Genomic DNA, 17,572 nt, shown 5'->3' on the forward strand with positions numbered 1-17,572 from the left:
TACCTAAAACACTGTCGCTTGACTGGCTGATACGAGTTCGTGTGTTTGAGACAAACACCTAGCCTAGGCAGGGTTAGAAGGCAGTCAGAAACCTCTCCTGCTTCTAAAGCCTGTGCAGACTACTTGCTTTTTAATTTCCTTCACGAGGCTCTTGTTGTTGTTCAGTCGCTCAGTCGTGTCCGACTCTTTGCGACCCCATGGACTGCAGCACGCCAGGCCTCTCTGTCCCTCACGCTCAACATCTCCCTGAGTTTGCCCAAGTTGGTCTGCAAGGCGCCGGAGGCTCAGAAACTTCAGTGCCTCCTTTCGACAGCCCAGATCCCCAGGGCTTGGAGACCGCAGCCTCCCTACCCCCCGCCCCGCCCCGCCTCCCCCCCCCCCCCCTCCATAAAGCAGGCCCCAGCTGGGAACCCGAAGGTACCGTTGCCTGGTGAGCCGCTAGTATGGCACGGCTACAGCTAGCAGGGAGCCGGCGCCTCGTTCCCTTGCCCCGCCGGGCGCCCAGACTCGCTCCGCTGCTGCTGCCGCTGCTGCTGGCGCTGCCCGATGGGGCGAGGGCGGACTGTCCGTGCAAGGTCCCAGCGCTGTGCCGTCCCATCACCTACCGCCCCGACTTCGAGGTCAGTGGCATCCCTCTCCCCTGACCCTCCGGGTCTGGTCCTCACAGGGCCCTCAAAAGACTTTGAGTAGAAGAACGGAGCCGGAAAAAGAGGTGTTGGGGGTAGGGGGGCGGAACTAACTTTGACTGCTCGCGGAGGACCTTTCTGTTCACGGATTTCCTTGAGGAAATTTGGGATCAGAGAGGTTGAGTAACTCCTCCCAGGTCTCACAGTTAAGTATTCCAACCCAGGCCTGAATCCAAGACCCTTGCATCAGCCTGCTGTGTTTCTCCTGAGGTACTCTGGCCAAACAAGCAGGCCTGTAAGGAAATAACTCCCTAAGTAGCAAGACCTATTGGTTTCCAAGAGGATGAGGATGAGTTTGAAAGAATCAGCACTGCCGCGCGGTCCAGTGAAAGACTGAACGTGCTCCTTACTCTGCTTTTCTATACCTGGCACCCAAGAAGGGGGATAAAAATAGGTCTTTAATTTTCTAAAATGCATACCTAAAATATGTATATTCTCTTCTTAAAATCCTTTCCCTCGGGATAATTTCTCAAAAGGGCTTCAAGTCCTTTCATGATTTAACCCTGACTACCTCTCTCTGGTTCATTATTGTCTTCCTCCGAATTCTAGGTGTCGGCCGAACAGAACACCGGGCTCTCTGTGCCTCCAGGCACTTGCCACTATTTCTTCCTAGCTTACCCTCCCCTGCTTTCCAGACCCTGCTAATTTCCTCTGCCACCAATTAATTGGGACCCGTATATCTAATTGGAGAAGGCAATGGCACCCCACTCCAGTACTCTTGCCTGGAAAATCCCATGGATGGAGGAGCCTGGTAGGCTGCAGTCCATGGGGTCGCTAAGAGTTGGACAGGACTGAGCGCCTTCACTTTCACTTTTCACTTTCATGCATTGGAGGAGGAAATGGCAACCCACTCCAGTGTTCTTGCCTGGAGAATCCCATGGACAGAGGAGCCTGGTGGTCTGCCATCTATGGGGTCGCACAGAGTCAGACACGACTGAAGTGACTTAGCAGCAGCATATCTAATTCATTCTTGTACTCTCACTGTCTACCAGTGCCTGGCATATGATCGATGATTAATTAATATTTCTTTGGGTGGTCAGAATGGTATTCTTCCTGGTTTAAGTGAAGGTGCTGATTCCTGTTGTTTTGGCAGGTCTTTGTATTTGATGTTGGATATAAAACTTGGAAATATTATGACTGGTCACAGATTACAACTGTGGTACTTTTCTCAAATTATGACCCAGAACTTATGTGCCATGCCCATGCAAAAGGAGCCAGAGTAGTGCTAAAAGGTAAGGTGCAACTTCAACCAGATGTGTCTAGCCAATTGGTAAGTTTAGTTGCATCATCTGCTATCTCGATTTCCAAAAATGTTCATGTTTATATGTTTAGCATCCTAAAATTAATCTTACTGTTTAATTCATTTTTCAGGTAGAGATATTTTTAAAGCATCAAGTCAACCACCATATGATTTGGGCAAAATATTGAGTCCTAATTAGCATGATGACCCTTAGCTAGCCATAGCTCACAATCTCTGTTTTTAATCTGAGAATATTACTAATTATTCATAATGGTTATTTAGAGATCAGTGGCATTTTCTGTGATTTTGATGTATTATTTCTTCATTTGGAAAACTTAAATTTGAGGCTGAGCATTCAAAAATTATGAGATGTTTTAAAGATATTTGGATCTCTTTGGAATGGGTTTGTGAAATATATTTTATTAAAATGTGGAAAGCATGTGTATACAAAAGATGTCTATTTCTTCCATAGGAGATGTATCTGTAAAGGATATCATTAATGCTACTTTCAGAGCATCCTGGATAACTCAACAAGTTAAGCTGGCCAAAACACAATATATGGATGGAATTAATCTAGACATAGAACAAGATGTTGCTCATTCATCACCTGAATATTATGCATTAACTGCTTTAGTCAAAGAAACCACAGACTCTTTCCATCATGAAATTAAAGGATCACAGGTGAAAATTCATTTGCTGTTTTCTGGAAACCCCTTGTTTTTCCTCTCAAAATTCATTAAGGTAGAATCTCAGTTTTACTGAGTAGGAAGAGTTTCAGGACATCCTAAAAAATTTTCTGGAACTTTTGAGGTTCTTAACTAAAAGAGTTTTATAAAATTTTAAGGTGCCAAACCTGTTCTTTATTCACATAAGGCTACAACACTGGAACTGCCCTACCTGCTTGCCTTGCAGCATGGTTAGATATAGTAGAAAGGCAGAGGAAGGACTCAGTTGGCCAGGCCCTGCTTTCATCAGTTCAGGACAGAAACAGCTTTTGCCTAAGAGTAGAGATAGTTCTGGAGAAGTGTCTCACTTGCTCCATAGACTCTGAATTACTTTGCAAAGCACCCATGGCCCAGTGAGACTCAAACCCTAATTCTAGGAACTGTATTTTTATCAAGAGTGATAGGTGGGTGATTCTGGTCTAGTTGGTCAACATGAATTTGAGAAGCACTAGAAAAATAATAGACAACATAAAAATTGATATCTCTGTGACTGCATGGAAGTAGGGAAGGTTTGTCAGTGTGGAATTCAATTTTCCAGAAAAGTACACTTTAGATCAAGAATAGCAAATACCTGGCATGCAGGTTACCGTACTCTTCTTACAAATTTTGGCCTCAGAAACTTTTCCTTCATTCTCTAGATTGCTTTGTTAATAGGGTAGAATTAATGCGTGGGAACTTATTTGCTAGTCCTGATTAAACTATAGTGAAAGAACAAAGAGGAAGAGACTGAGCAAAGACTTGGCAGTATGAGTGTCTATTTCCATGGGCAAGTAGAACAATTTGGGCTATTACGTCAAGTTCATATTAGGTAAGGCAGTGGGAAGTACGGTTGTCAAGCTGAGCCAGATTGTCACACAGAACATCCAGGATGTCACACTGAAGAGTATGCATTTGATTCTATATGTAATGGGTAACGTGTGTAGAAAGTATCTGGGGAAGATTATTTATGGTAGTATGTAAAATTGTCTAGAGGAGACTTATAAAGAACCCAGTAATCCAATAACTTAGAATTTATGGTTTGAATAGTGATGATGGCATAACCCTAACCGGAGAAGGCAATGGCACCCCACTCCAGTACTCTTGCCTGGAAAAACCATGGACGGTCGAGCCTGGTAGGCTGTACTCCATGGGATCACTAAGAGTCAGACATGACTGAACGACTTCACTTTCACTTTTCACTTTCATGCATTGGAGAAGGAAATGGCAATCCACTCCAGTGTTCTTGCCTGGAGAATCCCAGGGATAGGGGAGCCTGGTGGGCCTCCGTCTCTGGGGTCACATAGAGTCGGACATGACTGAAGCGACTTTAGCAGCAGCAGCAGCATAACCCTAACGCTCAGAAAGTGTTCATTGAACTAGTGGATAAATGAAAAGGAAGGGGCAGAACAATTGTGAGAAGCTATCTAAAAGAAAATGTGAGATTAGCTATAGGATGAGAGAGAAAGAGTCAGAAAAAGCCCCTAAATCCTTAAACTGATGAGCAGGAAACAAAAAAAAAAAGAGCCCCTAGAAGGAGAAATGAATTTGGGGGAAAAGATCATAATTTAGGATTATAGAATTTGTCCTTACAGAATTAAACAACTAGAAGGGCTCTTGAAGAATTCTTTCTACACTTTCACTGTTATAGTTGGAAAACAGACCACATATTTAAAATGAAATAATCTAGTTATATGAGAGCCAATATAAGAATCAGTCTTTTGATTTCTTTTCTAATACACTAACACTACCTGCTAAAAACAGTATGAGATTAACCATGACAGGAAACCCAGTGAAACTCACTGCTCAGAAGAGAGGCAAGGACTTGCAAAATGAATTTAAAATTTACCTGCTTAGAGGGAATCACTTTCTCTATCACCTTATTATACTTCCATTTTGTAAGAGGAGAGAGTGAAAAAATGAAGTCCAATATGTAAAAATTTCACTTTATAACCTATTTTGCTGGAGAGATTTGGGGAAAGCCTGTACTCACAAAGCAGAGCTTTCCTTAGTGTTAATAATGAGAGAGTTATAGAGAGAATTTTGAGAAAGTCCTAAGAAGAGTTAAGTAGAATAAATTGGCCAAAGTGTAAAAATTTAACTAAAATACCTCAACTTTTTGTAATATTAATCAGTATATTTATTGAGAGCCTAATTAAGAAGAAAACTTTTAATGAAGCTTCAGAACATTTGCAGGCATATATAATACTCAATTTTGGAGAAGGAAATGGCAACCCACTCCAGTGTTCATGCCTGGAGAATCCCAGGGACAGAGGAGCCTGGTGGGCTGCCATCTATGGTGTCGCACAGAGTCGGACACGACTGATGCAACTTAGCAGCAGCAGAAGCGGCAGCATAATACTCAATTAAAGCAATAAATCTTAAGAGGCTTATCCTTACCGAGGACTGGCTCATATTCAAAATGAAAGATAATTTATCACTCAAGTTTTATTTGAATATTTCCATAAAATCAACCTTTTAAGTGACTTGTATAACATTTTGAGTTGATTAATATATACTAGTAGCCATAAAATACCACTACTCTTTAATTATAATATTGGACTAAACCTTCCAGGTAGCATAAAAGGAATCAGGAGCTCAAACTCCCAACACAGTCCAGTCAGCTTGTGCCAAGAGATGACCTATGTAACTTGCACGATATTTTAAAGAATTTTAAAATTTGAATTCTTTCCTTGTGTTTTACTCTCTAGTTGCTTATAGACCCTACCATACCCTACTGTGAGTACATGAATTTTCTTTAATCAGTTGAGTTGCCAGTCTGTAGGCATTTGAGTTTAAAACTCCTCTTCTACAGTGTGCCCGCTCCTGGTCATTGTACAAGTCCAAATATTTCCTGGTCCAAATATATGTCCATTATCTATATCTATATATGTCCAAAATATTGTCCAAAACACATGTTTGGGTCAGTCCATGCAGGCAAAAAATACATTTCTTAGAATTGTTCTCATTCTATACATGTCAAACTCTATGTTCATACACCTAAGTGGTTCTTTTTGGGGGATAATATGAAGCAAGAGAATATATAATCAACAAAACATCTGTTGTAATATTCATATTTGATCATGTTACATAAAATGGTTTTTCTACAGGTAACCTTTGATGTACCTTGGGGTCCAAACTGCGTAGGTGCAAGGTGCTATAACTATACCGGAATTGCAGATGCCTGTGACTTTCTCTTTGTGATGTCTTATGACGAACGATGTCTGGCCTGTTCACAATGTATTGCAGGAGCCAATTCTCCCTATATTCAGACACTAACTGGTAAGAAATCACAAAGTGATCATTTATCAGTAATAGTAATTCTATAACCTCAAACATTAAGATATGTTTTAGTATTTCTAAGTCATTTGTATATGTTTTCCATTTGTAACACTTTCTTAAAACATAAAAACCTCTTAATTTGAGAGCTTTAAATTTTATAAAAATTTTAACATTTTCAATTACTTCTTCTAAAAGTCTTGTCAGATAGGCGTAGTAAATTAACCCTCCATTATAGATGAGATGAAGGGTGTTAAGATCTCATGATTACATGGCTATTAGGTAGTGTATGGTTGGGATTCAAGCAGATGTTCTTTCAAGTCACAGCTCTTTTCAGAAAGTTACCCAAAGAAGATATTTGCTTATTTAGAATTTGACAGAATTTTTTTGTTGAAATTTTTTTGTTGATATTATAATATCAGTAAAAGATTCATTATCACGTATGTTTGGGAAATGATGCATACTCCATCCCTCTCTTGGATATTGAACAGTACATGGTAACTTTAAAGACTCGGAAAAATGGCAAATTACTCAACTCATCCTAGCTAATCTTGGAACATGTCTTTGTGGGAAAACATATTTTGCAGCATGGGTATGAAAGGAATTGATAGGACCATGGATTTATTCATTTTTCTCTGTTTCCTATCTATAAATTATCTGCTACTGAGTAAGATAAGGTAGCTATAATTCATGTGTATAGTTCAGTTCAGTGTCTCAGTCGTGTCTGACTCTTGGTGACCCCATGAACTGCAGCACGCCAGGCCTCCCTGTCCATCACCAACTGCTGGAGTCTACCCAAACCCATGTCCATTGAGTTGGTGATGCCATCCAACCATCTCATCCTCTGTCGTCCCCTTCTCTTCCTGCCCTCAATCTTTCCCAGCATCACGGTCTTTTCGAATGAGTCAGCTCTTTGCGTCAGGTGGCCAAAGTATTGGAGTTTCAGCTTCAACATCAGTCCTTCCAATGAACACCCAGGACTGATCTCCTTTAGGATACTGATAAAATGTGAAACACTTGTGCATTCAAGAAGCAGTTTTGAGACCCCTGCCAGAAAGTTTGACTTATACAACTTTTTTAAAGCTTTAGAATCTAGGATATCAAATCTGTGCCTTAGTAGTTAATAGACACAATTAACATGCTTTCCTGAAATGTGCCAGTGTTCTTAAAATAAATTTTGTGAATTTTTTGCTTCAATTTGATTTTGATTGTTTCGAATGTTTTCTATTAATTTGCATGCTGCAACTAAAAGAGCTGCATGCCGAAAATAAAAGATTCTGTAACATGCCACAACTAATGATCCTGCATACCGCAATGAAGACTCAGTGCAGCCAAATAAATAAATATTTTATAAAATGAATGACTTAGAAAGTGATACAAAATTTATAGACTTTAAGGGATGACTTTTATAATATATTAGAGAAACACTGTAGTGTCTTAAATAAATGTACCTGTTTTTACAAACTTGGATTCTGAGTGGTTACATAGCTTGTATGAACACATTAGTAGATATATGAAGAGAAAAATAATATGCTTTTTCTGTTCCTATTTGATCAGGATATGATGACTTCATCAAGATTGGAATTAACCCTAAGAAACTTGTAATGGGTATTCCCTGGTATGGTTATGATTTTACCTGCCAAAATCTATCAGTGGTAAGAACAGATCATTTCTTATGTAATTTTTTTCTCTTTCTAGAGCTTGGTTTGTTTCCTCTATATAAACTTTACTTTATTTAGAGTTTAGAAACTTCTCTGTATAGAATACATATACTTTATGGAGAACTTCTTTAATATAGTTTGGGACTAAATAAATAATTAAATCCCACAAGTGTGTGAATATTTCTATATATCTATTTAATATTAAAATTTAACTTCAATTTGTATAGTCAGATTATCTATAGTTTATATTTCATGTATAATAATTTTTTATAATTTTTTATTTGACTCTGAAGATTTGCTTAATTGATAATCTATAACATGAACATTTTTGCATTTATAGGATCATGTTTGTACCACTGCAAAATACCCTTGTAGAGATGCTGTACATCATCAAGTGACATATCAAAAAATTATGAAGCAAGTAAATAGTTCTACTTCTGGAAGACTGTGGGATAAAAATCAGCAGTCTCCTTATTATCACTATAAAGTAAGACTATCCAAAAGTTACAAATCTTTATTAGTTTTCATGATTGCATGTTTTCATCATTACATATTTGATAGTAAGATTTTCTTCTATCAGTTTTCTTATAGGATACAACATACAGACTGCTGTTTACATGAGTAGACTTGTGTTTGAATCTGGGTAATCAGGAACTTGACTTCCCTTGTGAGCAATTCAAGTTATGCTAATAGTGGAACAGATAAATCTGCATGGGCCACTTGTCATTTTAGATGATATAATAAAACCATGTATATCACAAACAATTTTCTTAGGAGTTGACAATTGTAAATGATGTCTGTGGCTTTTGAAAGGACTTTGGACCAAAATAGGTTACTTGCTCTGAGAATCTCCATTTTTCAAAGCAGCCTCACGATTCTTATGAGGCTGTTATATTGGAAGAAATGAGACTGAGACTAGAAAACGCATCATCATGCACTTTAAAATGGAAAATTGTAAATCATTCCAAATTTATCCCACAGTTCAAACTGTGATATTAAATAAATTATAAACAATATTAAAAATTAGAGACTGAAAAATATTACAAACAGAAACTTGAAGAAACAGAGTAAATGACTAATAATTCTGTCAGGTAGTTTTTGATAAACAGGAATTGCCATACTGAAGGGATAAAAAAAGTCATATTATCCATAGTTTACCTTTAGCATAATAAAAACTTTTCCACACCTCAAAAATTTTTAAATACAAACCATCTTTGAATTTGCCTTAGATTATGTTAACTATTAAAGGAAGCCTAAAATGATATGATGAATGTTAAATCCAGCAAGAATGTATATATATTTTTCTGATAGTCTGATATCAGACTACATATATACATATGTATATATGTATATATATACACACATATATATAAATGACTACATATATACATATTTAATAAATTGTAATTGATGTACATGTACATGCCTGTATATCATTTATGTAGAAAGTTTTAGTGTAGAGCTTTTTAAACTTTAGAATCTAGACTCAAAAGTATAAACTTATTAATTAAACTTGGGTATATTGTGAAGGAGAAGGATGAGATGGTTGGATGGCATCACCAACATGGGTTTGGGTGGACTCCGGGAGTTGGTGATGGACAGGGAGGTCTGGCGTGCTGCGGTTCATGGGGTCGCAGAGAGTCAGACACGACTGAACAACTGAACTGAACTGAATATTGTGATCCTGTCTTTACCAAACAGTATTTATAGAATTTTGTTCTGGGAACTGTTAATAATACATAGACACACACACACACACACACACACACACACACACATACATACACTCGAGTGGTTACTAGTGGGAAGATCAGGGAAAGGGCAATATAGGAGGTGGGGAAGTGGGAGGAACAAATTGTTGGGTATAAGATAGGCTCAAGGATATATTGTACAGCACAAGGAATATAGCCAATATTGGAAAGTAACCTTCAAAATTCTGTAATTTTAAATTTTAAAGGTCACATTAATTTCTAAAAGAATTTACTAAAAAAAAACCACACACACACACACAAATACACACACACGCCATAGCCAAATATATCTGGAAAACACTACTTACTGTAACTCTCTTAAAAATTTATAATATATAACATAATATTCAAGGATTTGAGATGTAAATTTGGAAAACTCAGCAGTGGCCACAGGACTGGAAAAGGTCAGTTTTCATTCCAATCCCAAAGAAAGGCAATGCCAAAGAATGCTCAAACTACTGCACAATTGCACTCATCTCACATGCTAGTAAAGTAATGCTCAAAATTCTCCAAGCCAGGCTTCAGCAATATGTGAACCGTGAACTTCCTGATGTTCAAGCTGGTTTTAGAAAAGGCAGAGGAACCAGAGATCAAATTGCCAACATCCACTGGATCATGGAAAAAGCAAGAGAGTTCCAGAAAAACATCTATTTCTGCTTTATTGACTATGCCAAAGCCTTTGACTGTGTGGATCACAATAAACTGTGGAAAATTCTTCAAGAGATGGGAATACCAGACCACCTGATCTGCCTCTTGAGAAATTTGTATGCAGGTCAGGAAGCAACAGTTAGAACTGGACATGGAACAACAGACTGGTTCCAAATAGGAAAAGGAGTACGTCAAGGCTGTATATTGTCACCCTACTTATTTAACTTATATTCAGAGTACATCATGAGAATTGCTGGGCTGGATGAAGCACAAGCTGGAATCAAGATTGCCCGGAGAAATATCAATAACCTCAGATATGCAGATGACACCACCCTTATGGCAGAAAGTGAAGAGGAACTAAAAAGCCTCTTGATGAAAGTGAGAGTGGAGAGTGAAAAAGTTGGCTTAAAGCTCAACGTTCGGAAAACGAAGATCATGGCATCCGGTCCCATCCCTTCATGGGAAATAGATGGGGAAACAGTGGAAACAGTGTCAAACTTTCTTTTTTTGGGCTCCAAAATCACTGCAGATGGTGACTGCAGCCATGAAATTAAAAGACGCTTACTCCTTGGAAGGAAAGTTATGACCAACCTAGATAGCATATTCAAAAGCAGAGACATTACTTTGCCAACAAAGGTTCGTCTAGTCAAGGCTATGGTTTTTTCCTGTGGTCGTGTATGGATGTGAGAGTTGGACTGTGAAGAAGGCTGAGTGCCGAAGAATTGATGCTTTTGAACTGTGGTGTTGGAGAAGACTCTTGAGAGTCCATTGGACTGCAAGGAGATCCAATCAGTCCATTCTGAAGGAGATCAGCCCTGGGATTTCTTTGGAAGGAATTATGCTAAAGCTGATACTCCAGTACTTTGGCTACCTCATGCGAAGAGTTGACTCATTGGAAAAGACTCTGATGCTGGGAGGGATTGGGGGCAGGAGGAGAAGGGGACGACAGAGGATGAGATGGCTGGATGGCATCACTGACTTGATGGATGTGAGTCTGGGTGAACTCCAGGAGTTGGACAGGGAGGCCTGGTGTGCTGCGATTCATGGGGTCGCAAAGAGTCGGACGCGACTGAGCAACTGAACTAACTATAGTACATACGGAGAAGGCAATGGCACCCCACTCCAATACTCTTGCCTGGAAAATCCCATGGATGGAGGAGCCTGGTAGGCTATAGTCCATGGGGTCACTAAGAGTCGGACACCACTGAGTGACTTCACTTTCACTTTTCACTTTCATGCATTGGAGAAGGAAATGGCCACCCACTCCAGTGTTCTTGCCTAGAGAATCCCAGGGACGGGGGAGCCTGGTGGGCTGCCGTCTATGGGGTCGCACAGAGTCGGACATGACTGAAGCGACTTAGCAGCAGCAACATAGTACATAAAGTAATTTAATTGTTTGACATAGAACCTTGTTTCCCAACAGTCTTAGAAACTTGCAGGGGAACAGTTTTTCATGGACATCAGTTTGGTAAATGGCTTATTTAACCAATTATATGTAGTTTGGAAATACATATTTTAAAATAAATAGTTTACCCTATTATGTACTATTTTTTTGTAATTCCTTATTTTTTTCCTTAATGCATAATAAGACATATTCTTTAAGATTTTAGAACTGAGGAAACATCTTGATGAGCCTTGAAAACTATTCATTTAATGGCACTTCAGACAGCCATCTAGTTATAACCAATTTGTTCTCCTTAATTCTTTGTAAAATTCCATAGCAACCCAAATCAAGTTTCTGTTTTTACTGAAGAGAATCATTGTGCTTTCTAAAGCTGTCTCAGCAATAGCAGCTTCCTCTTGCAGTCAATATTCTTGGAGGCATATATTCCTTAACCAGGCATATGTCAAACTTACAAATATCCAGTTTTTCATCCTTTGATCCTTCACTATTTGAGGTATTTGAAAATTTTAATATATCAAAAAGACTCAAAGTACTATTGGGTTGGCCAGAAATTTCATCCTGTTTTTGTAAGCTAGTATGGAAAAAAGCTAAATGAACTTTTTGGCCAACCCAATAGAATGATGACAAAATTCAAAGGGATATGTCTTTGGGGCAATATGTCTTTGCCCCTGCCTCTAAAAAAATAAATCTTTCTATATTTAGGGACAAGGTTTGCAAGTTGCCTTTTAATATCGAATCACGATTGATATTAGAGCATGTATGCCTTTTTCTAAACAATTTGTATAATGGGATATAAGATATAGTAATGAATCTGCTACACTTATATGTAATGAATCAGCTATACTTTTATATCCACAGCTTATTCGTTTACCAAGTGACTACTATCCTTTAAAGCAGTCATCTTAGGAGATGATTCTAATTCTCATGGTGCTAGCATAAATAAAAATATTACTGATATTTGGAATTGCCTTTAAAGAGTTCCCCAGATGTATATAAAAATTGGTAAATTATTTTAAATTGCAGATTGTTCTATTTTTTACTTCTTATCTTTTCCCCTTCCTTTACCCTTTTGCTTAATTCTGCTCCTTTCCTCTTTCTTTTATCCTTTATCCATAGCTTATATACCTTCTAAAAGAGACTATGGTTAGTGCTAGATAGAGGCAAGTGGTAGTGGGGAAAAGGACTTTTAAGCAAAGTAAGCATAAGACCAATTTCTAGTTTGTGGTTCTTAATCAGGTGTGTGCCTAAGTCACCCATGGGGTCCAGACCCACAGGCTCTTAGACTCAATTCTGTAAGACCTAGAAAAGGAGATATTTTCTTCATCCATTGCCATTACCTTTTGATCTGACTGTTTCATCATAAACAAAGACACCTGTTGAGCTTCTAACTAGGTACATTCCCAGGAACTGTAAGTGAATGCAAAAAAAAAAAAAAAAAGTGTATAAGTTGGTTTTAGAAGGCAAAAGCAGTGATCCTCCTTAATCTTGACTACATATCAGAATCACCTAATGGAACATTAAAACATAACACAAAGAAACAAATATATGTTACAGCACTAGCCCTGGAAGATTTTGATTCAATAGTTTTCATGTGGTGTGGGTCCTAGGAATCTGTTTTTAAAAGTCCTCACTAGTGATTCAGATGTGAACAGCACCTCTTGGTTGATAATCACCAAATCAGAGCAAGGAAGGAATCTTAGGACATGAGGAGGATTTTAAATAGGATATATTGGGGGGCTCATTTGTGTAATCTCTATTGTTATAAAAGTGCTACAGGCAATGATATCTAGAAAGTATCACATATAGAATGATGGACTGTATTATGCATGTCCTGAAAGCTTTATTATTTCAATTGTACCCTATTTGAATCATTGGATTTAAGAAACACTTTTTCCTCTTATTGTGCGGACTATTTTCAAGTTACATTTTATTTGTACAGGATCAGGCGGGCCATTTCCATCAAGTGTGGTATGATGACCCTCAGAGCATTTCTCTAAAGGCATCATATGTACAAAAACGTGGCTTACTCGGCATTGGCATGTGGCATGCAAACTGCCTTGACTACTCTGGAGATGCTATAGCAAAACAGCAAACTGAAGAAATGTGGAAAGCCTTAAAACCAAACCTGTGACCAGAGATGAACATCTTTTGTTAAACTATGAAGATTTAGAAAAATGATCTGTTTAAATCTATCTAGTTTCTGGAAGAGATTAAAAAATTTAGACCTTTTTTCATGTTCTTATATATTTTAGTTATTAGTATTCTCAAAAACAGATAAAGAACAAAGAAATGCTTTGTTTGAAATTGAAAAATACCTATGTATATCCTCTGTGTACAACAACATAAAGGTAAAGGTAAAGGTAAGAAGCAAGTCAACTTACCATGTCAAATATTCCCCTGTAAGAGTTGGGAACAATTGCTTTCAGAATTTTATTATGCTAAAATTTTAAATGATAATAAATGATAAAATATATACTTACAAATCAGTGACAATTTTTAAAATATGTATAATTTGAAGTGGAAATTGTTTGCCTAGGGATAGATTTTTAAAAATTTAGTCTAGGAATCTGTTTTATACTTTTTCAATAAATTTTAAACCTGCAGTTTTGTGTCTTTAGGTTCATCAAATTGATGCAAATAATTTTTCTGCTTCCTGATTCCTTATAACACTCATGTTCTTGGAGTCACTTGAATGAAACTCACTTAAGTCTCCAAAGGGGGAAAAATGAATATAAAAGATAAAAATACTTAGAAAATACAAGAAGGTAACTTAATAGTAATTTTTGAATTAGTAGGTTAGATATATCTAATATTTACCAACTAAATTTTTTTTGAGGTTGTATCTGAAATGTTTACAAAAAACTTGATGTTGAACCCAGTTCTGTTCATTGTCATTTACCCTTCCAAATTATTAATATTCCTTCACTGATGGACATCTGTATATCCTGGTTAGTTTCGTTTGCATAGTTAAATTTTTTCAATTTCTATATCTGTGTTTTGATTATCTAAAGACATTAGTTTCTTAACTGTTGTTTTCTTCCTAAAAGAGAAATTTTGTGCAAAGAAATGTACAGGGGTCTATGTTTCCTTTCTCAAGCCATTTTAGAATATTGTGTTGCATTTATATTAATTCCTATAAGTTCTTAGATTAAAAATCTGCACTCTTAAACTCTGGATTTACATAAATCCTGCCTTCCCTGTGCATTCTGCCCTCTTCAAATTGGGATAAATCGCGGTTGAGTCTTCTGTTATGAGAATAATTCATTTCCTACTTGTATGATTATTTATGGCAAAGTAAAACCAATCATTTTCCATAGTATTTGCTGATTACTATTGTCTTTGTATTTTTAAAATAAATTTAAAAGATTTAAATTCTCAGTACTAATCCCTGTCATAGCTGTGAATGCAAGTTAGACTCATTATTTTATTTAATTTTTTTAGATCAAACAGATTTTTAATTCAATTGTATGTTCTCATTAAATACAGAAATTATACCTCTATTTTATCTGTTACAAGTTACTATTACTGTTACAAGTTTCTGTTACTCTTATTTGTCATTTTTTGTGTATTTTTTATTTATGCTGTTTTTCTCATTTTTCCTTTTTGGGCTTCGTTTTTTTAAAAATTATTTAATTATTTCATTATTATTATTTTACTTTACAATATTGCATTGGTTTTGCCATACATCAACATGCATCCGCCACGGGTGTACACGTGTTCCCAATCCTGAACCCCCCTCCCACCTCCCTCCCCATATCATCCCTCTGGGTCATCCCAGTGCACCAGCCCCAAGCTTCTGTATCCTGTATCGAACCTGGACTGGCGATTCGTTTCTTATATGATATTATGCATGTTTTAATGCCATTCTCCCAAATCATCCTGCCCTCCCTCTCCCACAGAGTCCAAAATACTGTTCTATACATCTTTGTCTCTTTTGCTGTCTTGCATACAGGGTTGTCATTACCATCTTTCTAAATTCCATATATATGCGTTAGTATACTGTATTGGTGTTTTTCTTTCTGGCTTACTTCACTCTGCGTAATTAAAATTAAAAGGCTATGCACAACAAAAGAAACTATAAGCAAGGTGAAAAGACAGACTTCAGAATGGGAGAAAATAACAGCAAATGAAGCAACTAACAAACAACTAATCTCAAAAATATACAAGCAACTCCTACAGCTCAATTCCAGAAAAATAAACGACTCAATCCAAAAATGGGCCAAAGAACTAAATAGACATTTCTCCAAAGAAGACATACAGATGGCTAACAAATACATGAAAAGATGCTCAACATCACTCATTATCAGAGAAATGCAAATCAAAACCACAATGGGGTACCATTTCATGCCAGTCAGAATGGCTGCGATCCAAAAGTCTACAAGCAATAAATGCTGGAGAGGGTGTAGAGAAAAGGGAACCCTCTTACCCTGTTGGTGGGAATGCAAACTAGTACAGCCACTATGGAGAACAGTGTGGAGATTCCTTAAAAAACTGGAAATAGAACTGCTATATGACCCAGCAATCCCACTGCTGGGCATACACACCGAGGAAACCAGAATTGAAAAAGACATGTGTACCCCAATGTTCATCGCAGCACTGTTTATAATAGCCAGGACATGGAAGCAACCTAGATGTCCATCATCAGATAAATGGATAAGAAAGCTGTGGTACATATACACAATGGAGTATTACTCAGCCATTAAAAAGAATACATTTGAATCAGTTCTAATGAAGTGAATGAAACTGGAGCCTATTACACAGAGTGAAGACTCATATTTATTAAAATAAATAATTTTTCATTTTACAGTCATACTAGGTATTATATTTTAAGACTACTTAAAAGTGAAAATGATAAAATATAGTACTGTAAAATAAAATGTAATACATTTGAAACCTTAAAAAATAGCCAAATAACCACCATTTTGCTTTTTTACACCTATATTTCCTGAAACACTGTATAATAGCCACAAGAAAAGCGAAAAGATGTAAAACTTATAATTTATATGAAACAAGAAGAACAATGGTTAAATAAATATGTTCAAGTAAGTAAATAAAAAATTTTTTTTTGCCACACCACAATGCATGTGGGATCTTAATTCCTATACCAGAGATTGAACCTGCACTCCCTGTAATAGAAGTGCAGAGTCGTAATCACTGGATTTTGATCAATAAAAGTTTTAAATTAACATACCTAATTGAGATTGAAAAGTTGTATTAAGTTTCTTCTGTGCCAGTTCAGCTTTCAATGTGCGTAAATCTGAAATTGCTTGTTTTCTCATCTATAAAAAAGAATTGTCTTTCAAAAATGAACTTCCATCTTTTCTAAAATTATATAACTGTCATATAAATAAGGGTTTTTGAAATAGCTTTCATGTCTTCTCTCATTTGCCTTCAGTCCCTTTGCTTGCACTGTTTCATAAGTCCCTTTGAGTAAGCATGCTTATCTACTGCTAGTTATGCTACCAAATAATTTCACTTACTAGTATATAAGCATGATAAAAATAAATGGTTCTAAAAATCTAGAGTGAGAAAGAATTTTATCTTTCATTTATTTCAATATCTTCTCAATGTGTAAAGAAAATGGTAAAAGCAAAAAACCTCTGACTCCTAAAGAAATTACAAAAAAAACTTAATTTCCTGACCTTAGAAACTGAGCAAGTACTTAAGAAATATAATAGTGTGGTAAGCACTCTTTTAAGTACATTAACCCCTTAGATTCTTCCAGAAATTTAATTGAAGCAGATACTGTTATTTCTCCTCATTTTACAGCTAAGAAAACTGAAATGCCTAGAAGTAAAGTAAATTGCTAAGGTATAAAACCAGAAAGTGGCACAGCCAGAATTCAAACTTAGACCATCTGCTACCAGAACTTGCCATTCTGAGTATTGTGTGTGGACCAGCAGCATCAGCATCACCTGGGAGTCTGTTGGTGCTGAAGATTTTCAGGCTTCCCCCAGAGATCTATTGAATCAGATCCTGCTAGTTTTAACAGCATCTCCAGGTGATATAACATGGAACTTTGAGAAGCAGATTGTGCTATATTATTTGAATATGATTGCAACAGTCAAAATAGGTTTTCTGCTCCTTATATCTGTATCTTATATGTAGATACATAAATTCTTAATCTTATAATGTCTGCTATGTGACAGTTAGGTCCTATGGTTAATGTAGGATTTTTTTTCACCTGCAGCCTGTAAGCTG

The 17,572-nt window shown here is 37.0% G+C and overlaps 2 protein-coding genes across 2 annotated transcripts in view; one reads left to right on the forward strand and one right to left on the reverse strand.

Annotated features, from left to right (window-relative positions):
* The first annotated feature begins 408 nt into the window (after positions 1 to 408).
* CTBS (chitobiase) lies at positions 409 to 14,757 on the forward strand. The gene is made up of 7 exons (XM_006070884.3): positions 409 to 620; positions 1,780 to 1,918; positions 2,399 to 2,607; positions 5,738 to 5,909; positions 7,464 to 7,561; positions 7,908 to 8,054; positions 13,311 to 14,757. Exons 1-7 carry the CDS (start codon positions 444 to 446, stop codon positions 13,500 to 13,502), a joined length of 1,134 nt encoding a protein of 377 aa, XP_006070946.1. The 5' UTR covers positions 409 to 443; the 3' UTR covers positions 13,503 to 14,757.
* A 1,433-nt stretch (positions 14,758 to 16,190) lies between these two features.
* Positions 16,191 to 17,572, reverse strand: part of SPATA1 (spermatogenesis associated 1) — a 54,959-nt gene continuing 53,577 nt past the window's right edge. The window contains 2 exon segments of the mRNA XM_025288382.2: positions 16,191 to 16,590; positions 16,592 to 16,650. Of these exon segments, the coding sequence (XP_025144167.1) occupies positions 16,563 to 16,590; positions 16,592 to 16,650 (87 nt within the window). The 3' untranslated portion in view covers positions 16,191 to 16,562.

This window comes from Bubalus bubalis, chromosome 6 (assembly GCF_019923935.1).
Source record: "Bubalus bubalis isolate 160015118507 breed Murrah chromosome 6, NDDB_SH_1, whole genome shotgun sequence".
NCBI lineage: Eukaryota > Metazoa > Chordata > Mammalia > Artiodactyla > Bovidae > Bubalus > Bubalus bubalis.

Bases quoted from the DNA above. Each gene is read 5' to 3' on its own strand.
- CTBS (XM_006070884.3), top strand. From the start codon at position 444: ATGGCACGGCTACAGCTAGCAGGGAGCCGGCGCCTCGTTCCCTTGCCC. The intron at 2,608-5,737 runs GTGAAAATTCAT...GTTTTTCTACAG, and splicing joins ATGAAATTAAAGGATCACAG to GTAACCTTTGATGTACCTTG. The intron at 7,562-7,907 runs GTAAGAACAGAT...TTGCATTTATAG, and splicing joins CCTGCCAAAATCTATCAGTG to GATCATGTTTGTACCACTGC.